The 26,117-nt window shown below is 48.4% G+C and overlaps 1 protein-coding gene across 6 annotated transcripts in view; it reads left to right on the top strand.

The window, feature by feature from the left end:
* Window positions 1-26,117, top strand: part of TRA2A (transformer 2 alpha homolog) — a 229,722-nt gene that overhangs the window by 47,131 nt on the left and 156,474 nt on the right. For 4 of the 6 annotated variants that reach the window (XM_029589089.1, XM_029589086.1, XM_029589090.1 and 1 more), the window contains exon 3: window positions 21,084-21,267. In XM_029589089.1, coding sequence (XP_029444949.1) covers window positions 21,084-21,267 — 184 coding nt within the window. The remainder of the gene's footprint in view (window positions 1-21,083; window positions 21,268-26,117) is intronic. The other 2 variants (XM_029589091.1, XM_029589092.1) reach the window with 1 other exon arrangement.

Genomic DNA, 26,117 nt, shown 5'->3' with positions numbered 1-26,117 from the left:
TCAGCTCCTGGGAGTGATGGCTTCCACCATCGACATGGTGCCCTGGGCTTTTGCACACCTGCGTCCGCTGCAGGCGTCCCTTCTATCTCGCTGGAAACCAGTGTCTCAGGAGTATCAGGTGATTCTGCCCCTCCCTCAGTCGGCTCGGGACAGTCTGAACTGGTGGCTGGTTCCAGCTCACCTGGCCCGCGGCGTCTCGCTCGAGGTTCCCTCTTGGGTAGTAGTCACAACCGACGCCAGCCTCGGGGGTTGGGGCGCCGTCTGCGGCCGCAGCGCCACACAGGGGATGTGGTCCCCAGAGGAGACAAAGTGGCCGATCAATCGTCTGGAGACCAGAGCGGTACGTTTGGCGCTTCAGCGTTTCCTCCCCCTGGTTCGCGACAGGGAGGTACGAGTTCTCTCGGACAACGCGACGACAGTGGCTTACATCAATCGCCAAGGCGGAACACGGAGCGCCCAGGTCTCCGCGGAAACCACGCTCCTGATGGCATGGGCGGAACTCCACCTTGTACGTCTCGCAGCCTCCCACATCGCCGGGGTAGACAACATCCAGGCGGATTACCTGAGTCGTCAGCGGTTGGACCCCGGCGAATGGTCTCTCTCCACCGAGGCGATGGAACTCCTGGTTCAGCGCTGGGGACCGCCTCGGGTGGACTTGATGGCTACCGCCCTCAACGCCAAGGCCCCGCGCTTCTTCAGTCGCAGAAGGGAGCGGGGCGCGGAGGGGGTGGACGCCCTAGCGTTACCGTGGCCGACAGGTCAGCTCCTCTATGTATTTCCCCCCTGGCCGTTGGTGGGCAAGATCCTCCGAAGAATCGAAAACCACTGCGGTCCAGTAATCCTGGTGGCCCCGGAATGGCCGCGGAGGCCTTGGTTCGCGGATCTACTACACATGGCGGTGGACGGTCCGGTCCGTCTGAGCCACCTTCCACGGCTTCTGCATCAGGGTCCGGTATTTTTCGAGCAGGCGGCACTCTTTTGTCTTGCGGCCTGGCTTTTGAACGGCGCCAACTCCGCCGTCGGGGCTACCCGGAGGCGGTGATTTCAACGATGCTTCGGGCTCGTAAGCCCTCGACCTCGGTTGCCTACGGGCGAGTGTGGAGGGTCTTCGAGTCCCGGTGTGTCGGTCATGGGACCTGTCCGACGGAAGCCACGGTTCCCCTAATCCTTCAGTTTTTGCAGGACGGATTGGATAAGGGCCTAGCATACAATTCTCTCAGAGTACAAGTGGCGGCCCTGAATGCTCTGTTACAGACAGCGGTTTCGCTACCCCTCCAAGCGGATATCGCTCGTTTCCTAAGGGGAGTCAAGCATCTTCGGCCTCCGGTTCAAGATCCCTGCCCGTCATGGAGCCTCAACCTAGTTCTCCGGGCCCTGGTGGGCGCTCCTTTCGAGCCACTACAGGAGGCTTCCCTCAAGGACCTCACTATGAAGACGGTTTTTCTGGTGGCAATTTCTTCGGCTCGTCGCATCTCGGAACTACAGGCTCTTTCTTGCAGGGAACCGTACCTCCGCCTTTCTGAGGCGGGGGTCTCTCTACGTACCGTACCTTCCTTCCTTCCGAAGGTGGTTTCTCCCTTCCATTTGAATCAGACGGTGGATCTCCCGGCGTTCCCTCCGGGGGAAGAAAGGTCCCTTCGTCTTTTGGATGTCAAACGGGCTCTGCTCCGTTACCTGGAAGCTACCAATGATTTCCGAGTTTCCGATCACCTGTTCGTGCTCCGGTCGGGACCTAAGAAGGGCTCCTCCGCATCGAAGACAACGATTGCCCGCTGGATCAAGGGTGCCATCGCGGCATCTTATATCGGAGCTGGTCGTACGCCGCCTACAGGCGTCAGAGCTCATTCTACACGCTCACAAGCCGCGTCTTGGGCGGAGTCTCGGTCCGTCTCGCCACAGGAAATCTGCCGGGCGGCGACGTGGAAGTCGTTGCATACCTTTGCTCGGCATTATCGGTTACACCTGCCGCCTTCAGCCCCTGGGCTTTTTGGCGATCAGGTTCTCCGAGCGGGGCTCTCAGGGGCCCACCCGGTTTAGGGAAGCTTGGGTACATCCCACCGTCTGGACTGATCCTGGTACGTACAGGGAAAAGAAAATTATTCCTTACCTGCTAATTTTCGTTCCTGTAGTACCATGGATCAGTCCAGACGCCCACCACTCTGGGATACTGCGCCCCTGCTCGGATTTATGTGCGTGTTTCTGTCGTCTTTCTACTTTCTCTCTGGTTCTCTATCAGAGTTGTACAGCTCCTCACAAGTTGACTAGGGCGACCTCGTTCTGGGTCTTGCCTCCTAATGGTTCTTGATGTTGATTTACGTCAGGGTTGTTTGATCCAAATTGTTTGTTTTGGGCTCTTTTGGGCTTGGTTATTCATGATACTGAGCTCCAGCAGAGGGTGCGCTGGTATAGGAGGCGGTGCCCTCGAGCTCTGTTCTGACTCCATCTGCTGGACGGGGGACATAACCCACCGTCTGGACTGATCCATGGTACTACAGGAACGAAAATTAGCAGGTAAGGAATAATTTTCTTATTTGCTCCTGCTATTTGGACCCAGTCCATAACTCCTCAAATTGCAGCAGTACCACAGCTGGAAAATGCCTTGAGGAAGGCACCAGCAAGTAAAGTAAAAGATGCAAGCTTTGTTGTTGACCTCCTGGTGCAAGAAGTCTAAGCAGGAAGCTTCCCACTCTCAATCCTGTAAGTATGAGAAGGCGTCTCTTCCCCCTCCCCCAAATTGTGGTGCCAGTCTACAGATCCCCACGGGGTTAAACAAGCACAGAGACCTATGGTGCTGGAGGAGTTGAAGTGTTTTGGGGTTCTCCTTGGACAAGTAGGATGTAGTCCTACACATGGGAGACTGGCACACTGAGCATGCTACTATCCACGTGGGGTCCCTCTTCAGTCCCTTTTCCATGGAGCTATCGTCTTGCGGTTGTGGAGCTCTGCTCTTTTTTTTCCAGTATTTTCCAACAATTCCTGGTCGGTTCTGACTTTTTGCCTGCGCTGGGGTCCCTCTTCTCCCTACCGGTTAGTCAGTAGGGTGGCACTGTTAAGTTTTCACGTAGATAAGCAGCTGAATTAGCCATGCTTTACTTGGAGAGCTCTGCCACTAGGTGGCAGAGCTCTCCAAGTATGGTTAAGTCTTTCAGCTAGGCACTCCCTCTTGTATATTGCTTGCTCTGCCTGAGGTACCTCAGTCTTAATTTTTCCGCACAACAGTGCGCAGAGCTCTCTACTTCTCTAAATTAAAATAAAAAATTTGAAAGAATTCATAGACATCCATGGATGTTAAAACATAAGAAGAAAGAAGATTAAAAAAAAGAATAATAATTTTTTTTATTCAAGATATTGCCCTTATGAGACAGTATTAACATCTCAGGGCATTCCTCCCCCCGCCCCCCCTTACAGCTGACTCTTATCTTCAACGAGTCTCCTCAGTCACCCTCCCGTTTTTCACGGGCTGGCTCCGAGAAGAGACGGGGCGAAGGGCACGCTCGCAACCGTTGAAGTACTCACCGGTCTGAGAGAAACGGCGCCAAAATTAACACCTGATTACCAGTATCGAGTGGAGCTAGGGAGAAGAGCACCAAATCGATGATCAATCAACCCATGGGGCTGTTGCCCTTTTTTTTTCTTTATAAGAACATAAGAAATTGCCATGCTGGGTCAGACCAAGGGTCCATCAAGCCCAGCATCCTGTTTCCAACAGAGGCCAAAACCAGGCCACAAGAACCTGGCAATTACCCAAACACTAAGAACATCCCATGCTACTGATGCAATTAATAGCAGTGGCTATTCCCTAAGTAAACTTGATTAATAGCCATTAATGGACTTCTCCTCCTTTTTTGAACCCAACTGCACTAACCACATCCTCTGGCAACAAATTCCAGAGCTTTATTGTGCGTTGAGTGAAAAATAATTTTCTCCGATTAGTCTTAAATGTGCTACTTGGGGAGCGAGAGGACTTTCCTGCAGCTTTGCCTTACCGGGGTAGGAGGGATTCCAGCCCCGACGGGGCACAGCTGATTGCAGTTTCCTGCTCGGAACCGGAAGGAGCATAAAAAGAAGCCCCATTGCGGTGCTTAGGCATCACCGGCGCGGCACCAAAGGGGCGTGCCGCTTTGCCTGGATTTGCTTGGAGTCATTTGGAGTTGTTTGGATCTGTCTTTTGGTGCTTGGAATATTTGGTAGATTTACTTACAAAGAGATGGGACCTCGATGGGATTCTTAAATTGTAGCCTTCAGGTAGGCCATGTTTTCTGGATTTTTCTTCTCTGTACCCCCCATTAGAGAAGATTTATTATAAATTGACTGAAACAGCCACGTCTTACCTCCTCAGCTTGCAATTTCATTGTTTGAAATTATTATTATTTTTTTTAATAATGCCTCATACCAAGAGGAAGGCAAAATTAAAACCTTCCTCTGGTATTATTTCCTCGGAGATGAGCCAGAGGAGTGTAACAGAGTGGTTGGAATCCCCTCAGATAACCCCTGTAGAGGAAACTACTGTGGAAGTGCAAGTGGAGTGGACTGCACCCCACTTGGTTGAGGAGATCTCTTTAAGTCCAGGGGTGCCGGCAACACCTCCTCCACCAGAGATAACTGGGATTTCCCCAGCAGATGAACCTGGTGTATCCCAAGAGGTCCCAGGTGTCTTGGATCAGAGACAAATAAAAGATTTAACATCTAAGGAGTTGAATAAGGAAACACCCTCTGAAATATTTGGATTAGAAGACTCTGGTAGTTCATCTTTGATTCCTAAAGATGAAAGTACACCTAAAGTAGAAAAGTTGAGTATGGTTAAACAAAGGGATACTATTAAAGATATTAAATCTAAAGTTGTGACATCTGTGATAATGAAGCCTCCATATATTACATTTGAGACTTTGTGGAATTATATTGCTAAGTTGGACACCTCAGTCACAAATTTGACAGTGGCAGTGATGGAAGCAAATAATACTATGAAAAGTAACTCAGAAAAGATAGAGAGTCAGCAGAAAGAAATTTGCAAGATTGAAGATTGTATTGTACAGATTGAAAAAGTTCAGTGTAATCAGATTAAGGTTGAAGAGCAGTTTCATAAAAAATTTGGAAAATAATATGCGGTCTTTGAACCTAAGAGCAGTTAATTTTCCAGTTGTTAAGCAGATTAGTCCTGTTGACTTATTTAAATCATATATTACACAGATTTTAAAGGTTCCTGAACAGGCTATGCTGGTAATAGAAAAAGCATTTTACATAGGGAAAAAGAAGGAACGAGAACAAGATCAAATTCAGTGTGAGGATTTGGATAGTAAAGAAAAAAAAAATTTCTGAGGAAAATGTAATTAACATCTCAGATTTACTTCAAAAATCCCAAGAGGAAATTGAGGTAAAAAGTCAAAGTACACTGTTAGTAAAATTTGCTTTCATTACTGATAAAGAAAATGTTTTAAGATTTTTCTTCCGCAATAGATCGAATACATTTTATGGACAAAAAATTTGAGTATATCCTGACTTGGTCAGATGTAGCCAAGTACGTCTGAGGAAATTTCTGGATTTGAGGAAGCGAGTGATAGAAAAGGGAGGTTATTTTTTCATTAAAATATCCTTCCAATTGTGCAATTAAGTTTGAAGGGAAGGATTATTTGTTTCTAGATCCTGTACACCTTGAGAACCTTCTTGAGAATAATGTAACTCCGGCAAATAAATAGGTATTAGTGGATTGTTTGCATGTATACCTTAATAGGAATATACGAAGAAATGTTTATAATCGCTCATAAAATAATCTTCCCTATATTTTCCTAAGTTTGAAGCTGAATGTGTGTATATGTATGTTTCTCACAGGACAAGCAGGATGGTTGTTCTCACAAATGGGTGACATCGAGGATGGAGCCCAACCACGGAAAACTTCTGTCAAAGTTTCAGGAAATTTGACTGGCCCCTACTGGGCATGCCCAGCACGGCACTAACCCTGCAGCCAGCAGGGGTCTCCCTTCAGTCTTCTTTTTTCCGCGCAGCAGTAGCCACGCGGTAAAAGAGCTCTTAACCACGTTCCTGACAGGAATTTAGAATTCGTTATTCTGAAGAAAATTTGCCCCTCAGGGGTCTCCCTTCGGTAAATTTTTTCGTCCGCGGAACTCCGGTAAGTTTTTGCTGTTGTTTCATAGACTTCCGTCGACTTTGGCCCTTGAGGCCCGCTGGCAGTCGACAGTCCCGCGGCTAAATTTTTGGCCTTCCGCCATGGCGTCGGGGTTCCGTCGGTGTCTGGACTGTACCCGAACTATGTCAATCACAGACCCTCATAGAGTCTGTGTTTTGTGTCTAGGTAGTGAGCATGATGTTCTGACTTGCACCAAATGTGCCCTAATGACACCAAAAGGTCGCAAAGCCAGAATGGAGAAGATGGGGCTCCTCTTCCATGTTCGCACCCCAACGCCATCGATTGCATCGACGTCATCGGAACCGGCACCGTCGAAGTCTTACTACCATCGACAGCCCTCCGGTGACCGTCCGCCATCGACGACTTCTCGGCCATCGACTCCTGTCCCTTCCCCTGATCATCGAGGAGATAGGAAGGAGAAACATCGTCATCGACGTCATAAGTCTCGGCCTGTCGAGGAATCGACGTCATCGACCTCTGTACCGACCGAGCCTCCGCAGAAAAAGCCTCGATCAGAGTTGGCACCGTCCTCTTCTGTTTCGCAGGCACCGAGGCAACCCTCACCCCTTCCGGGTTTGGGAGCCGCGATCCCACCGGTGACGGTGGTCCCTCCGGCTCAGCCTCAGCCTCCCTCTCCCGTCGAGCCGGGTCTTGTTACCCCTGGTCTCCGGGCAGAACTGGACCGGCTGGTCCAGGAGGCCATCGATAAAGGCGATGCAACGGTTCCAGCCTCCTCCGGCACCGAGAGCGGAACCGGCCACCGAGCCGATTGCAGCGGCACTGGCACCACTGTTGCACCGGATGGAGGCGCTCATGACAGCCCTTCCACCGGTGATACCTGTGTCACCGACACTGGCAAGACCACTGTCACCGACAGGTTTTTCATCAAGTGGAGAAACACCGTATCGAATTCCCCCTTCGGGAATTGTTCCACCAAGGTCAGGTCGTCCCTCGCCACCGATACTATCTTCGGGGGCGATATGCACCTCTGCTCCACCGAGGTTTCAGATGCTGGCACCGATTCCATTGAGACCGGCACCGGTTCCCTCGATGCCTACACCGGCACCGATATCGACACCGATTCCATCGAGGATTTTCTCGATGCCCCCGGTGACTCCAGCCAATATTTCAGAGCCTCAACCTGGGCCCTCAGGAGTTCAGCCCCCTAGAGGGCCTCCAGGTCATCAACCAGATCCCTATGATACTTGGGCTGATGATACATCTACTGACACCGATGATTTGCCTTCACCACCCTCTCCTGCGGAGAGCAGAAAGCGTTCTCCCCCCTGAGGACCTCTCTTTCATAAACTTTGTGAAGGAAATATCAGAGTTGGTTCCTTTCCAACTTCAATCTGAACAGGATGATAGGCACCAAATGATGGAATTACTCCAATTTTTGGATGCCCCGAAAGTCATCACCTCTATTCCCATTCATCAGGTTTTTCTGGACCTTCTTAAAAAGAATTGGGAATCTCCTGGCTCTGTGTCCCCAGTCAATAAAAAAGCTGATTCTACATATCTTGTACAATCAGCACCAGGTTTTCAAAAACCTCAGTTAGATCATCATTCGGTGGTCGTCGAATCAGCTCAGAAAAAAGCTAAACGACTAAAACCACACTCTTCCATACCTCCTACTAAGGACAATAAATTCCTTGATAGTATAGGTAGGAAGGTTTACCATGGAGCTATGCTGATTTCCAGAATAGCTTCTTACCAACTTTATATGACTCAATATAACAGAGTCATTTTAAAGCAAATGCAAGAATACGCTGACGCCTTGCCAGAGCAGTTCCAGCCCCAGATTCAGTCCCTTTTAAATAAAGGGTTTGAAGCTGGAAAGCATGAGATCCGAACCGCCTATGACATCTTCGATGCTTCTACTAGAATTTCTGCTACAGCCATTTCTGCTAGACGTTGGGCTTGGCTCAAATCATCTGACCTTCGCCCAGAAGTTCAGGACAGGCTTTCGGATTTGCCCTGCTTAGGGGATAATCTGTTTGGTGAGCAAATTCAGCAACTTGTTGCTGAATTGAAGGATCATCATGAGACATTAAAACAGCTCTCATCTATTCCTCCTGACTTGCCTTCCAAACAACCGTCTAGGAAGGACTCCAAAAAGTCTTTCTTTAGGCCACGAAAGTATTATCCCCCATCTACTAAGCCTCGGCCTGCACGGTCCTACCAAAGAACTCAGCCTCGCCAGGCTCGTAAACAAAAGCCTGCAGCAGCTCCACCTCCTGGTCCTGCGGCGGGTTTTTGACTTCCACTTAGAGAGCACATGCCAGACCCCTCTTCCAGCCATACCAGTAGGAGGTCGACTATGCCACTTTCTGGAACAGTGGCATCGGATCACCACAGATCAGTGGGTGACAGCGATCATCGCACAGGGTTACCATCTCAACTTCCTGTCTCTCCCTCCAGACTCCCCACCCTTGCAGGCGTGGAGTCTTACCGATCATTCTCTTCTTTTGGAACAGGAAGCTTCTCTTCTCCTACAGTCAAACGCTATAGAACCCGTTCCTCCCTTGCAACGAGGCCTAGGGTTCTATTCCAGGTACTTCCTGATCCCAAAAAAGTCAGGGGGACTTCGTCCCATCCTAGACCTGAGGGTCCTCAACAAATACCTTCACAAGGAGAAGTTCAAGATGGTAACCCTGGGCTCGCTACTCCCTCTGCTGCAAAGAGGAGACTGGTTATGCTCTCTAGACCTTAAAGACGCATATACCCACATTGCGATAACACAATCTCATCGCAAATACCTGCGTTTTCTGGTAGGCTGAAATTACTACCAATATCGTGTGTTACCTTTCGGCCTAGCATCCGCACCACGAGTATTCACAAAGTGCCTCGTAGTGGTTGCAGCGTTTCTAAGGAAAGGAGGAGTCCACGTCTACCCCTACTTAGACGATTGGTTGATCAGGGCCCCAACCCAGCAGATGGCTCGGTCCTCCCTGACCATAACAATTCGAACTTTGCTTTCTCTAGGATTTCTGGTAAATTACGAGAAATCCTACTTAGTCCCATCTCAAACCTTATCCTTCATTGGGGCAGACTTGGACACCCTACAGGCATAAGCCTTCCTTCCTCATCAATGAGTCCAAGCCCTAGTGTCCCTAGCTCGCCAGCTGCAGTCCCAACACACAGCTACAGCTCGCCACTTCTGGGACACATGGCCTCCTCAGTTTATGTGACTCCAACGGCCCGCTTAGCCATGAGAGTCACACAGTGGACTCTGAGACTTCAGTGGACTCAAGCTCTTCAGCCTCTGTCCTCTATAATACGCGTCTCCAACGCACTTCGTCTGTCTCTTGCCTGGTGGACGAATCCATTCAACCTCCTACAGGGTTTGCCTTTTCTCCCACCAGATCCTCAGGTCATCCTCACTACCGATGCTTCCAACATCGGTTGGGGAGCCCATGTAAAGGATTTACAAACTCAAGGGTTCTGGTCACTAGAGGAAGCCAAACACCAGATAAATTTCCTGGAGCTCCGAGCAATCCGCTATGCGCTCAGGACCTTTCAAGATTGCCTATCACACCATTCCATCTTAATCCAGACAGACAACCAGGTGGCCATGTGGTACATAAACAAGCAGGGAGGCACAGGCTCCTTTCTTCTGTGTCAGGAAGCTGTGCAAATTTGGGCAGAAGCCCTCTCCCATTCCATGTACCTCAGGGCCACCTACCTGCCGGGAGTAGACAATGTATTGGCAGACCAGCTGAGCCGTGTCTTCCAACCACACGAGTGGTCACTCAATCCTGTAGTAGCGACCTCTCTATTCCACAAGTGGGGTTACCCCCACATAGACCTCTTTGCGTCCCCTCAGAACCACAAAGTGGACAATTATTGCTCTCTCATTCGGAGCCAGCACTCTCGGCCGAGGGATGCATTCTCCCTCAAGTGGACGACCGGTCTGCTCTATGCATTCCCTCCTCTTCCTCTGCTGTCGAGGACCCTCGTGAAGCTCTGCCAGGACAGGGGAACCATGATCTTGATAGCACCGCACTGGCCACGCCAAGTGTGGTTTCCCATACTCCAGGATCTCTCCATCCGCAGGCACATTCCTCTGGGACAGGACCCGCATCTGCTCACTCAAAACGACTGATACCTCCTTCATCCCAACCTCCAAGTCTTGTCCCTGACGGCATGGATGTTGAAAGGTTAGTCCTTCAGCCTTTTAACCTTTCAGACTCAGTTTCTCGTGTCCTGATAGCTTCACGAAAGCCCTCTACAAGAAAATCCTACTCATACAAATAGAAAAGGTACACATCATGGTGCACTTCTCAGTCCCTTGATCCCCTTTCCTGTCCAATCTCTAAGTTCTTGGACTATTTGTGGCATCTATCAGAATCCGGTCTCAAGACCTCTTCCATTAGAATGCATGTCAGTGCGGTAGCCGCCTTCCATAAAGGTATTGGGGGTGTTCCTATTTCAGTACAACCCCTTGTAACACGCTTTCTTAAAGGCTTGCTCCATTTAAAGCCACCTTTACGTCCGCCGACCCCATCTTGGGACCTTAATCTGGTTCTTGGTCGCCTTATGAAACCGCCTTTCGAACCTCTGCACTCCTGTGAATTCAAATATCTCACATGGAAAGTGTTATTCCTTTTGGCTATCACTTCAGCTCGCAGGGTTAGTGAATTACAGGCCCTAGTTACCTATCCGCCTTACACTAAACTCCTGCAGGACCGGGCGGTACTACGCACTCACCCTAAATTCTTACCTAAGGTAGTTTCGGAGTTTCATATTAATCAATCCATCATACTACCTATCTTCTTTCCCAGGCCCCACTCCAACTCCGGGGAACAGACTCTGCATACCCTAGACTGTAAACGAGCTCTAGCTTTTTATCTAGACCGTACAGTTGCTCACAGGAAGAGCACTCAATTATTTGTCTCTTTCCATCCCAACAAGTTAGGACAACCTGTGGGTAAGCAGGCTCTCTCCTCTTGGTTGGCGGACTGCATTTCTTTTTGCTATCAGCAAGCTGGCATTCCTTTTCAAGACCGTGTCAAGGCACACTCTGTGAGGGACATGGCGACTTCAGTAGCACACCTTCGATCGGTGCCGCTTCCTGACATCTGCAGAGCTGCAACATGGAGCTCCCTCCATACCTTTGCAGCCCACTATTGTTTGGATAAAGCTGGAAGACAAGATTCCATCTTCGGCCAATCTGTCTTGCGTAACCTTTTTCCAACCTGATGTACCAACACCCTTCCACCTTCCCGGTAGGGTGCGGATGCCCTGTACCAAATTCCACCCCAGTTGCTGTGCCTGTTGCACGTCGTTGGGTGCATTTGGTGCAAGTCAGGACATCCTCAGCTCGGTACTCACCCATTTGTGAGGACAACCATCCTGCTTGTCCTGTGAGAAAGCAAATGTTGCTTACCTGATGTAACAGGTGTTCTCACAGGACAGCAGGATGTTAGTCCTCACGAAACCCGCCCGCCACCCCGTGGTGTTGGGTTCATTTCTTTTATTTTTCGGCACTGCCTGTAGCTATAAAAACAAGACTGAAGGGAGACCCCTGCTGGCTGCAGGGTTAGTGCCGTGCTGGGCATGCCCAGTAGGGGCCAGTCAAAGTTCCTGAAACTTTGACAGAAGTTTTCCGTGGTTGGGCTCCATCCTCTATGTCACCCATTTGTGAGGACTAACATCCTGCTGTCCTGTGAGAACACCTGTTACATCAGGTAAGCAACATTTGCTATGTATGTGTATGTGTGTGTATATATATGTGTGTGTATGTGTATATATATATATATATATATATATATATATATATATATATATATATACACACACACACATACACATATATATATATAATATGTTCAGCTTTTTCTACTGGCAAGTTATTGTTTTTCTTTAATTTTAAAATTCAATAAATAAAAAACTAAATAAAAATATGCTACTTGCTAACTTCATGGAATGCCCCCTAGTCCTTCTATTATTTGAGGCTACCTCCTCGGTAGCCTCCCATTTCATATGTCCCGGAAACACCGGTGAACAGCTCCACAATGCCAAAGAAGTGTCTATAATGACACAAACGCTGAGTGTTGGCGCAGGCGCTAGGCGCACCGACAGTCGGTGCAGGCTAGGGGGACGGCCAAACGCATTGGTGCCTGTGCCGGAAGGCCAGCTAACCGGATGATGAACCGTGACCCACGCCATGGTAAATACATGGCTTGCTGCCTGCTATACCGTTGGGATGAGGTGCCCAAACACTTCAATGTAGCCATTGCTGCCATCACAACAAAGCGTAGTATCCAGTTTCTGGGCTGGTGCCCAACTGCCTTTAAGGATACGGTGGACATCAAAGCGTCTGCCGGCGCATAAACACGCCAGCGACGCTCAACAAATTGCCCTATGCGTCCGCCGGCGCAGCGTGAACTACGGCGCACGAGAGGAATCGGGTCACTACCGGTGAACGTAGCTGCCGTCGCGTCCGCTGGACTATGGATCCATGCGATAATGGAGCCGATAAGGAAGCCGCCCACATGGGGCAGGCACCCTGTCATGCATGTACTTGAAGGCTGGCCTAGTAGCCAGTGCACCAGCCACGGAGCCTGCTGGTGCACTGAACCACCGGACGCGTCTGCTGGGTCACCAGTCTGCGCTTATCCTCACTGGTGCATGCCCATCGACTATCCGGGGGCATCTATGGACACGTCGAGGCGCCGGTACATCCAAACGATGCACCTTGCATCCGCTATACCACCTCCAAGCATGGACATCTAATCCAGTGCACAAATCCGCTGCTTACTAGCTGGAAAGAGCCTCCCCTACAGGTCTCACGAGACCCAACGAGGCACCAAACTTAAAAATCACCTAGAAGCCATTTGCTGGGACACATGCGCCCCACGGCCCATCTCAGATGGTCTGCCAAGCTGGAGAACCATCTGGCTAACCTGCTTCTCGAAGATTTCGCACGTTTTCGACATTATCCTCAACGCTTCATTCTAAATACGTTCATGAAGGGGCATGGAATACCCACTATCCACTCCTAAATTCTGAAATCCAGCTCCCACAACAGATCATGAGGGTAGATTCAGTGTTGCAGAAGGTACGTTCATAGAGACTTCCTTCTCATGCGCCACCAACTAGAGCCCAACATAGCTCTCCGGACCCCAAATAGCCCCTCAATGCCACAACCTAGAGGAGGGCTCTCGACCCCTTCCTCCGTTCTATCTATCTCAGAGGAAATAATGTCCCTTCCAGAACTTCTGCTATGGCAACCAGACGTCTACACGACTCTGTTCCTCCTACAATCTTGCACGATAGCCAAGATAACTTAGCAAACCAGCCACGACGAGAAGATAACTACATTGTTGTGGTGACAGTACTTAAACAGCAGACGACAGCAGTCCCTTTGCTTGCTTCTCTTGATCAACCGTCCACATCTTGTTGTCAATCCTTCTACTCCATATGGAAGAACCATTGGAAAAAAAAAAAGCCTTATACATTATTGATAATGTGGGGGCTTATAACGGATAATCGACGCACTCATTTTCTCAGCAGCAGACATAACGTCAACATGCTAGAGCCCTTGACGGCCACTTTAACAACTGGCCCTAAACAGCAAAATCTAGCTGGGTTTTTCAGAATCATACTGCCACCTGCGCACATACTTCTGATGAGTGACATGGGGACCCAACTTCCTTCCAACCTGGAAGCTCATCACTTTGGATCCTTGGGTCTTCTCTATTATAGAACACCAATTTCCATACTGAGGGTAATCAGTGCTCTTCTACAGAATCACTGCATTCAGAGAGTACTCTCCCAAGAAATCTATCAGAGATTCTATTCTCAATATTTCCTAATTCCCAAGAGGTCAGGAGGCCTACACCTCATCCTAGACCTCCGTTCACTCAACAAACATCTCTACAAAGATAAGTGCAAGGACTTCCCGAAAGTCCGTTCTTCCAATTCTACGACCCAAGGAGATATTCCCTGAAATTGAAAGATGCACATACCAATGCATCCAGATTTCCGATCCTACCTCTTTTTCAAGCTGGACAACCAGGTGCTACCAATAAGGTCCTTCCTTTGTACTTTTCATCTGTCCCAGGGTCTTCACAAAATGTCTGGCAGTAGCGCTGGCAACTTTGTCATCACGGGGGCAAAATTTCCCTATCTAGATGATGCGCTCTTCATAGCACCAAATCAGACTCTCCTACGGGACAATCTACTATGAACTATTTCCCTGCCTAGACAATCTAGGCCTCATGGTAATTTACAAAACATCACATTTAGAACCAATATAAACTCTTTAATTCATACAAAAAAAATTTGACACTATTCAGAACAAGGCTTTCCTGCCGCATCTGAGAGCATTAGCTCTCTCCATGCTGGCGTCACTTCTATTTCACAGTATAACAGTTCCGGCACGCCAAATCCTGATCGTATTAGGCCACAGAGCAGCGACTATTTGCGCAGCTCCTCATACATGCCTACATATGCATCCTCCCCAATGAGGTCTATAGAGCCAATAGGATCAGATCTTCCATCCATGGTCCAACCCTATAACCATAACATGCTTCTCCCATTAACACTACTCATGGGTTCACCTCTATGACCCCCATGGGCATCATATAACATTTACCACTGACGCATTCCCTAGAGGATGGGGGGCTAACGTAGCCCACTTACAGACTCTGGGTCTATGGACCACATAGGAATGCGCGCGACCCATAAACCTCCTGGAACTCGCGGTGGACAGAAATGCCCTTCCACCCTTCGAAAGCACCTTAACACAGTAGTAGTAATGATTCCTACAACAATCAAGTTGCAATGTTCTGCATAAGTACAGGAAGGTCAGGTTCTTGGAACCTCTGCAGAGTAGCAGTTCAGATACTAGGATGGACTCATCAGTGATTCATCCTTCTTAAAGCAACATATCTTCCCAGAACACACCATTCCAGGGCAGCCCAACGGAGTAGCATTTTTCATTCCCACGAATAGGAACTAGCTCAGAAGGTTATGCACCACATATTCTCCATAATGAGGTCTTACTTCATCAACCTCTTTACAACCGAAACCAACAGGAAGCTATAGAATTTCTGCTCAGACTAGCTCCAGACGCATTCCTCAGGACCTATTCTATATGTTCCCTCCGATACTTCTCCACTCTCCTACAATCCAGAGATGCATCGGAGAGCAGTTGAATCTCATTCTTATCGCGCCAACGTTTCCGGGATAACCATAGTACAGTTATCGACAACATCTGTCCATAACAGACCCAATTCCCCTGAGCAGTAATCCTAATCTTTTGACCCAGGACAAAGGGTCCTTTCAGTATCTTCTTTACGCCTCCCTCCACCTCATGATGTGCAGGTTGAATGGATCATCTACTGCAACTACCTTTCATACTTCCCTCCAGGTCATATTACTGTCCTCAAGGTAGCCTTCGACCAGACTTAACTACCAGAGAAAGTGGTCTCTCTACACTCCCTGCTGCTCCACAACGGACATGAACCCTCTACCTTGTCCACCAAAGTACCTTCTTTCTTACTTCTATCTCTTATATAGTGAAAGTCTCTCCACATCCTCACTGCGAGTTCACTTAAGCGCTATAACAGCTTTCATATCATCTGCTTGTTCCAAGTTCATGGAAGGTGAACTACACCTGCGTCCACCGATTAAAGTAACCACCAGTGACGTGAAATATTTACATAATCCTCAAACAGGTGCGTCCCCTTTGAACCATTGGATACTTGTAGCCTTCGTTACCTCTCATGGTAAGTACTTTTCCTGGCAGCCTTCACATCAGCGGGACGACTTAGTGACTTTCGAGCCTTAGTTCACTACTCTCCTTATCTGCAATTCCATCATCACAAGGTGACCTTACGAACTCACCCTAAGTTTTCTACCAAAGGTAATATCTAGCTTCCATCTCAACCAGACTATCACCTTACAGTTTTTCCTCCAACACCTCATGAACATGACAATGTGAAGAACTTACTTACATTAGACGGTAACTATGCGCTTCCCTATTGTGTACAGCACACCCATTCACCACACAGTCCTTCGCAGCTGTTTCTTTCATTCATTCCTGACGCCAAAGGACATCCAGTGTCAGAGTTTTCCACCTGGATGTCCAACGGTATACAAATTTACCATAAACGATCGCAGTGGATATCGGCAATTTGAAAGTGCATCACGTAACAACCATGGCGACCTCAGTTGCCCACTTTTATGAAACACCTATCATACACGTCTGTAAAGAATTGGTCGTCATCTTTACGTATTTTCACATCCCATTACTACTTAGATAAGCAACTTGCGGATGATGCGCTATTGGGACAGACTATCCTACAGAAAAGCACATGTACCTCACACAAACAGCCTTCATTGAAACTGTCCACCAATACATCCCGTTGTGAGCACAATAAACAAAGATCAATAATATCAACTGCTCAATACGTCAGCTGGGGACTCCCAGACAGCATTGCTAATTCAGCTGCTTATCTACGGTAAGCAAACGTGCTCTTTTCTCCCTTCTCTGTAGTCAATTCCTGGTGGTGTCTTAATCTTGGTGGTAGCTAGGCATCAACTGCTGCTGGGTCTTTTTTGCATTGGCATCATCAGGTTTTCGTTGATGCCCTCGGTGTCTGTGGACCATGTCCCTCACTGACCTGCATGAGATTTGTATCCTCTGCCTGGGGGCATCACACGATGGGGGAGACGTTTTTGTAACCAGATGTTCCTGTACATTCCCAGATCAGTCTAGACCAGTGGATTATGCACTCCCATCAGCAGATGGAGTCAGAGAGCAAAGCTTCAAGGCACTGGTATCCCAAGTGTGCCACCTGCAGCTCATCAGTATTTCTCTGACTCCAGCGGATGGTGGTTGTGTATACCTGCAGCTCTGTGTGCGGATTTTTCTTGCTCCCCGAGGTGCTAGGGTTCAATGTCTGGGCCATCCCTCAGGTAGAGCCGGGCAAACGGTGGGTTGGTTACCCCTGGCAGTGCTAGCCCGTGTCGTCTCGGGTCCCCTGATAGCCAGGGGATTAGCTCCCTCAGCAACCCGAAGGCTCCTCCTCAGTGTCTGCGGTACAGTGAAGTAGCCCCTTTGGGGATTTTTTTTCTTCTATTCTTAGCTTACGCTTTATTTTTTTCTGTTACTAGAAGCTAAATTTATTTATTTTATTTTTACACAAAATCAGCTCCAAGTTCCCTGTTCACCGCGGCTCCTGGGGTAAATCAGTTTGCCCGGTGGTGCAGAGCCAGGCAGACCCGTGAAGAGGAGGGGGGAGAATTTTAACTCTGGTAAGAACCTCAGAGGATCTTTTTAGGTTCCCTGCCTCATTTTAACCGCCGGCTCCGGAGCAATTTTTACCGCGGCGGCCATTTTGTTTTTTCTTTTTCAACCTCCCACGGGGCTCCCCAGCGTTCCTGGCACAGATTTTCGCGGCGTTCTTTGGTGGTGGTCACCAGGGCTGGGTGGCAGCACCTGTTTGCTTCCGGGAGGGGGCGGGGTTTATATGTCCCTTTTTGCAGGAGGAACATGGCAGAAACTCCTCTGGTGGGAACCCTGTAAGGCCAGCGGGGTATGGTCAGCTTATTTAGACCTCCTGTCACTGTGCACGGACTGTGCACTGGATGGGGAAGGGGCCTCAGATAAGAGGACCAAACCTAAAAAGTCTGCATGCAGGGTCAGGCTCGGCAGCTGGGTCTAACGGAAGGAGCCCAACCCCCACCGTGCACCCTGTGGAAAAGGTCTTTCAGGATGACTCTCCCCCACTGCGCGGACTCTGAGACCGGAGGAATCGAGAGACATGGACACTGATTGTAGCAGTGACGAGATGGGACCGGGGAGATTTTCACCGGAATTTGTGCTGCTCATGCATGAAGCATTTCTGGCTAGTGAAGCACAGAGCCCAGGATGGGAGTGTGGGAGTTCCCAAGCATCCCCATCTGTGAACTGATGGTCATCTGTCCCGGGCAACTTTGGCTCCGGAGGATCTAGCGGATGCAGTTGACCAGCAGGGGAGCGACTCCACTCTGCCCCCGAGGGCACTGCTGCAGATCAGGGTGAGGTCCTTCCAGACGTAGATACGGGCAATGACGATCAGGATCTGGTCTAACCTAGTGCGGAGGGGGACACCCCCAGCGTATTCCGGCTGTTTAAGAGGGAGGAATTGCGCCCCCTTATTCCCCAGGTGCTTGAGGAATTGGGGGTGAGAACCTTGCTGGAAGATTCAGACAGCGTGGGAGTGATCACAGTCCTGGACTGTCTCCGGGTTCCACCTAGTGCTTTTCCCATCCTGAAGAAGATTCAAAAGCTTCAGCTGGGAGTGGGAATCACCAGAGGTGGGGCTTAAGGTTGGCCGGGTGATGAAAAACTCTATCTGCTAATGGAGGAACATTTAGAATGCCTCAAGGTACCTAAGGTGGATGCGGCTGTATCAGCGGTGACGAAGAAGACTACCATTCCAGTGGTGGGAGCGGCTACTCTCAGAGATGTGCAGGACCACATGCTGGAGCTGCATCTGAAGCAGGTGTTTGAGGTCTCCTCCTTAGGACTTCGGGTGGTGGTGTGTGCCAGCATGATGCAAAGAGCGTGTTTATGTTGGATTAAAAAACCACAGGATCCTTCGTCTTCTGGGACGTTGTCAGCTTCTCAGGCACTGGAGGCAGCGATAGCATATGTGGCGGATGCCTTATATGACTTGTTGCGTTCGGTGGCCTGGACTATGGTCTCCTTGGTGGCAGCTCGGTGACTGCTATGGCTCTGCAATTGGGCAGCGGATGCTTCCTCCAAGTCGCAACTGTGCAGTCTGCCTTTTCAAGAGAAGTTGCTGTTTGGAGAGGATTTGGATTAGCTCATGAAACCTCTCGGATTCCAAGGGCAATAAACTACCGGAAGATAGAAAACCCTACAGGAAATCATTAGGTCTTTGATCCTGTTTTCGGGATTTCCGAAAAAGCAGATCAGGGAGGAGTGTTCCACCCTCTGGTTCCAGACATACCTCTTCCCGTACACAGTCCTTTCGCAGCTCCAGTCGTCCTGCCAGAGGTGGCTTCTGTCAGGGAACCGGAACTGGGAAGCCTGCCCAATGAAATCAGGCCCGCCCACTCCTCGGACGGAATGATCACCTCAGATCGCTAGGTGGTGGTGGTGGTAAAAGAAGGTTACACCTTAGAATTTTTTTGGCCTCTCATGCCGGCCTTTGTGGAATTGCGATGGCGTTTCCTGCAGCAAGCAAGCCGCGGTAGAAGACACTCCACAAAGATTGCTGGCCCTGAAAGCGATGTTCCCCTTGCCGTCCGAGGAATGGGGGAGGGGAACGGTACTCAATTTATTTCATGGTTCCCAAAAAGGAGGGCACTTATCCTGGACCTACGGAAGGTGAATCGCTGCTTGAAGGTGCCCCATTTTCGAATGGAAACTCATTGAACAGTCATTGCAGCGGTTTGAAAGGGAGAGTTCCTTGCCTCCTTGGATCTCACAAAGGCTTATCTACACATCCCGATTCGCAGGGCTCACCAGAGATTCCTACGATTCAAGATCTTGGGCCAGTATTTTCAGTTCCTGGTGCTGCTGTTCGGACTGGCGACGGCCCCGTGCACCTTTTACCAAGGTGATGTTCGTGGTGGCGGAGACCTTCCGGAAGGAAGGGATAATGGTCCATCCTTACCTCGATGATTGTCTGATTCGAGCCAAGTCGGAAGAGGAAGGCGAGCGGATGGTTCTTCGTGTGATCCATTGTCTCCAGTTCCTGGGCTGGGTAATCCATGAAGCGAAAAATCATCTGACTCCGTCACAGTGTCTGGGGTATTTGGGACCTCATTTTGACACCCTCCAGGGCAGGGTCTTTCTCACTAACGACAGGATGTACAAATTGCAGCAACAAGTGCGTCTCTTGTTACAGCTTCCAATCCCCAGAGTGTGGGATTTGTGAAATATAAAATGTTAAAATATTTTTTAGAAACATTTATTCTACTTAGATGGTTTTTAGCTCCCTTTGTATTTTCCCCCAAGATGAAGGGTTTTTTGTTTAACATTTTTTGCTTTTCTTTGCCCTTACCACCCTTTAATTTTCTCTTGCCTCCATCAGCCTTCAACTCTTCAGCCACCTCAGACATTCCTTGCCAGCCTGGCAGTGCAGGCACTACTTTTTCCCTTCCCAGGCCCAGCTAGGTGCTGTCACAACTTCCCCTCTATCCAGATTCCTTCAACTGCCACAATTTGCAGAATTTGCGCAGAATTGCCAAATTCTGCACAGAAAATAGCAGAAGAGACCCTGGCATGCTGAGAATGGAGCGCGTCCTGCGTGTACCGCAGGCATGCTCCATTCGCGGCGAAGATGAAGGCCCAGGTGTGCCGTTTGCAGCGAAATGGAAGGCCCCGGTGAGAGTGTGTGTGTGTGAGGGCAGCTCTTTGTGCAGCACAGCGTCCATCGCTCAGCTTCCACTCCAAATGATAAGTGCTATTTTTGCTATATATAGCGTGAAAGCACATAACAAAAGTTAAGTTATGGATTATGCTTGTTAATTTAAACAGAAAAGAAGAAAAAAGAGGGTTAGAAGACCAATGATTATATATCTTGAAGTGTGGCAAATATGAAATGCCAATGAAACTGTCTTTTGGAAATTACTATAAAGAAAGTGAGAGTACATGAATATAGTACTCCCTGTATGAATATATGAGGTCTCCTCCCTCTAACAAAATAAGATAAAAGAAATAACAGCTTCCACTTATGTTGTTTTGAGTACACTTTTATACAAGGCATTTTTTGCCACTTGTTTTTACAGAGTGCTCTAACTCTTTACATTCTGTTCTTTAGTTGTAAAGTAAAACGGCATTAACACTTTGTACACCAAATACTTGTTTGCCTTTTGCATCCTACAGCCATGAAACTTGTGATTGCACCACAGAGGAGGTGCTCATCTGCATTATTGCATCTCATTTTATTTTGCTAATATTGTTTTATTATAGGTCAAGATCTAGGAGGCATTCTCATAGACATTATACACGCTCCAGATCCCGTTCTCATTCACACCGAAGGCGATCTCGAAGCAGATCATATACACCTGAATATCGTCGCCGAAGGAGCCGCAGTCATTCCCCAATGTCAAACCGGAGGCGGCACACTGGCAGCAGAGTATGTGGTATTAATCATGTAAGCTGGTGAATAACAGCCAAAGATGTTATCTTCTCTTGTGTACTCCTATTTTAATTTAATTTTGTTTGTCTAGCCCTAATACTATGCTGCATTTTAATTTTTCTTGATTTTCCAGTATTGCTCCAAGGTGTGTTATAGTCAAACTTTTATTGCAAGGTTTGTAAAGCAGTCATCTATAGTCATGTTTACAGCACAGACTGAAGCATATGAAGCAGGTGCTATACTACCATTTCTTGTAAGCCAGTCCATGTATGTCAATATTCAAAGACCATAATTGTATGTGTAGGAGCTAAGAAATTTTGATGACTGAAACATGTTCTTCCTTATCCTGCAGTGCCACGCCAGGCAAATAGGTTCTCCTAGGACATGCAGATGGTAATCCTCACATGTGGGTGATATCATCCGATGGAGCCCGGCACGGAAAACTTCTGTCAGTTTCTAGAAACTTTGACTGGCAGACTGAGCAAGCTCAGCCTGCTGCTATCTGCGCATCCACATGAGGTCCCCCCTTCAGTCTCTTCTTTTCTGTGGTGCAGTTGCCTCGCGGTTGTGGAGTTCCAAACTCCTTTAAAATCATTGCAAAATTTTTCTTCTGTTCTCCAGTGTTTTTTCCTCATCTGGTCCCCTTCGTCATCGGTTCCCTCCTGTCTCAGCAGGTACCCCTTTTTCGGCAATTTTTTCGTTCTTCGCGGTAGATTCCCAAACCTCTGCACCGTGGTGCCAGTCTGCCATCGACCGTGCGCCGGCCCATTTTCAATGGCATCCAGTCTTCGACAGTGCACGCGGACCGTGTCCATCATGGATCCGCACGAGGTCTGTATCCTCTGCATGGACACAACTCCGTGGCTGCCGTTTGTGTGATCAAATGACACCCAAAGGGTGTCGGGCGTGCCTAGATAAAATGGAGAAGCTTTTCGGGACCCTGAAATCATCCAACCCTGCTTTGATGTCCTAGACACCCAAGGATTGCGGGGAGCAGTCTTACTCTTCCCCTTGCCATCCCACTATCCAGCACCCCGAAGGATTGGGGAGAGGGAGATTGATCCTCGGTGTTATCCCAGGACAAGCAGGATGCTAGTCCTCACATATGGGTGACGTCAGTGACGGAGCCCTAACGCGGGAAAAACTTCTGTCAAAGTTTCCAGAAAGCTTTGACTGGCAGCCTGAGGCTACTGAGCATGCCCGGCATGCCATGATATTCTCTGCCTCAGGGGTCTCATTCCAGTCTTCGTTTTTCTGCGCTGCCATAAGCATCGCGGTTACCGGAGCCCTGTGAGATTCCCTCACATTTTTTCACTCTAAAATTTCAATTCTCTCCCACATCGGGTCTCATTTTTCAATTCCCACTGGATGGTGACAGGAATAACATTCAATTTTTTCAAATTGAAAACTTTTTTCAAATACTTTTATCGACGGCCGTCGATCCCAACATAGCCTCCGGGTTCAAGAAATGCCCTTCTTGTAACCGGACCATGTCTGTTTCAGATCCGCATCTAGAATGCGTGATCTGTTTGGGGGAGAAGCATGACATCGCTTCATGCCCCCAATGCCAAGAAATGATCACAAAGGGCCGAAAGCTTAGACGTGAGAAAATGGCTAGTATTTTTCAGCTAGTCCTCTCACCATAGACATCGACGAAATCCACCCCGGTGGGTGGAACTAAAAAGCTTCTCCTAAAAAAGAAACATATTGAAGGTTCCGGAGATGCCACGTCACAGACCCCCATCTATGTCATCGACAAGGTCAGTGATTGAACCTAGAATAAAACACAAGCATCGACATCATCGACCTTCAGAATCTTCATCGGTTCCGTCATCGACAGAACCGACAGCAAAGCGTAAAAAAATCGCTGATACGGTGCCAACCTCGATTACTGCACCGTCATCGATATCGGCATCGGTACCTGTCTCCGCTGCGCCGGACTTAACTGATCTAATCCAAAAACTAGTTATGGATGCCATCCAAAAACAACTACCGGCACCAGTGCCGATGCCGGCGGTTTCGCCGATGCCGACTGTATTATCGATGCCATCGTCTATGCCGGCGGCTGTGCCGAGGCCGCTACTGCCGATATCTCCGATTACCTCAACGGAGACTTCTGAGCATGTGTCATCGACAGCATCGAAGGATACATCGATACCGATGCCACTGCAGCCCTAGATGACTTCAGCGATGCCGCATCCATCGTTCTAGATGCCTGCCATCATACCATCAAGGCCGATTTTCTCGACTCTCATTTTTCACCAGGAATCCACCGGTCCATCAACGTCACAGTCGATGTCACTCTATACGACGGCACCTTCTATATCACTACATAAGAAATCGAGGTTTAAGTCATCGATTAAACAGAAATTGGCGATGCCTCAACAACCTAAACTTCCTTCTTCACAAGAGAAGCAATTGCATGACATTTTGACTAAGAGGTATCAGGATTTGATATCCTCTTTACCATGCGGTCCAGAAGAACAACAAGTGGAGGATTCTTCGCAGGACGAACCCATTCCAGGACCCTCTGGAGTAGTTCCTCCTCCCAAGGTCGTACCTCCACAACAGATACCTCAATATGACACCTGGTCTGACACAGATTCAGATCCCTCTTCAGAGGACTTCATGTCAGATCCATCTCCACCTCCTGCTGCAAAACAATCACTGCCAGAGGATCTGTCTTTTCCGCTTTATGTCCAAGAAATGGCAGATTCTATCCCTTTTCAGATACAAACTGAACAGGATGTACGGCAGCAGACCTTAGAGGTCCTTCAATTCGTGGACCCGCCGAAACACACTATGGCCATTCCAGTTCATGACATTCTCCTCCAACTGCAACAAAGGCTCTGGGAACACCCATGTACCATTCCTGCAGTTAATAAGAGAATAGAATCAACATATCTGGTACAGCAGACTGCTGGTTATCAGAAAACTTAACTACCCCACCACTCTGTAGTGGTAGAGTCTGCACAAAAAAGATCCAGAAGGACAAGAATCCATTCTTCGGCCCCTCCTGGAAAAGACAACAGATTTTTAGACCAGCTAGGCCGCAAAATCTTCCAGGGAGCAATGCTGAACTCAAAGATCTCAGCGTACCATTTGTACATGACACAATACCAGAAGAACCTCTGGAAACAGATGGAAGACTTTATCCCTTCACTGCCCACTCAGTATATCAGGAAGCTGCATCTGCTATAATTGGCAAGGGATTAGATGCAGAAAAGCACGAGGTGAGAGCGGCCTATGACAGTTATGACACAGCTTCCCGAGCAGCTGCATCTGGCATAGCTGCAAGACGCTGGGCCTGGCTTAAGGCATCTGATCTATGCCCAGAGGTCCAAGACAAGGCTAGTAGATTTACCCCTGCCTTGGTGACACTCTTTGGGTCCAAGGTACAGGACGCAGTTTCTCAGCTCCGTGATCATACGGAAAGGTTACGTCAACTCTCCGCATTGCCCCATGATTCTGCTACACATACCATGAGACGACCTCCACGAAGAGAACCCAGACGTCCTTTCTATAGGCAGAGAAAGTACTATCCCCCTGCCTCTAGACCACGACAGCCTAGGTCTCAGCAGAGACCTCAACAAAGGCAGCAAAGAGCGGCAAGAGCACCACCACCTTCACAAACTGGCCCTACTACCGGTTTTTGAAAACTGTACCCAGAGAACAAGGCCTTCATATCAATCGTCACTCAAACATTCCAGTAGGAGGCAGATTGTCCAAATTCTACATCAATTGGACAACAATAACATCGGACCAGTGGGTCCTCTCCATTATACATCGAGGATACCAGCTCAACTTCGTTTCAACCCCTACAGAATTTCCACCAAGCAATTCTCACCTCGACAAAAATCACATTCATCAACTTCAAATAGAATTATCCACCCTTTTGACATCCAGAGCCATCGAGCAGGTCCCCTGGACTCAGCAGGGCAGAGGCTTCTATTCCCGGTATTTCCTCATTCCAAAGAAAACAGGAGGTCTTCGGCCTATCCTAGACCTCAGAAATCTCAACAAATATCTCAAAAAGGAAAAGTTCAGAATGGTTTCATTGGGAACCATGCTTCCACTTCTTCAAAAAGGGGATTGGCTTTGTTCTCTGGATCTTCAAGATGCTTACGCTCACATTCCAATTTTTCCTCCTCATTGCAAGTACCTACGCTTCATAGTAGGCCATCAGCATTTCCAGTACAGAGTTCTGCCATTTGGCCTCGCCTCTGCCCCCCGAGTGTTCACCAAATGCATGGCAGTATTTATTTATTTAGGTTTTTTATATACCGGCATTCATGAACAAGTCACATCATGCTGGTTTACATAGTAACAGGGGTGCATAGAACAGTAGAACTAAACTTGTGCAAGGGGAAGCAGTTACAAAAAACAGGGATAAGATAACTGGGAGAGAGAAAAAAAGGAACGGTGGGGTGTAAAGATTTGTACAGGGATAATTACTTAACTTAATAACAATAACTTAATGAATATTTACAGTAGCATTGTTACAGTAGCAGGTGATGGTTATAAGTTGTCCGGGAAGGCTTGTTTAAAAAGCCTTCCCGGACACTTGCACAAACAAGGTTGTCCATGTTTTTCCATATCTCGACGACTGGCTCATAAGAAGTCAGTCTCAAGAAGGAACTCTAACTTCTTTGAAGTACACAATTACTCTCCTTCACAACATGGGTTTTCTCATCAATTATCAAAAATCCCATCTGACTCCATCCCAGCACCTTCAATTCATAGGAGCAGATTTAAATACCATCCTCGCAAAAGCATTTCTTCCCGAGGATCGCGCAGAAACACTTTCTTGCCTGGCGAACTTGATTTCTTCAAGAACCACAACTACAGCTCGTCAGATTCTAACC

This window comes from Rhinatrema bivittatum, chromosome 2 (assembly GCF_901001135.1).
Source record: "Rhinatrema bivittatum chromosome 2, aRhiBiv1.1, whole genome shotgun sequence".
Lineage (NCBI taxonomy): Eukaryota > Metazoa > Chordata > Amphibia > Gymnophiona > Rhinatrematidae > Rhinatrema > Rhinatrema bivittatum.
The sequence above is the reverse complement of the archived record's forward strand: the minus strand, read 5'-3'. Positions and strand labels throughout refer to the sequence as shown.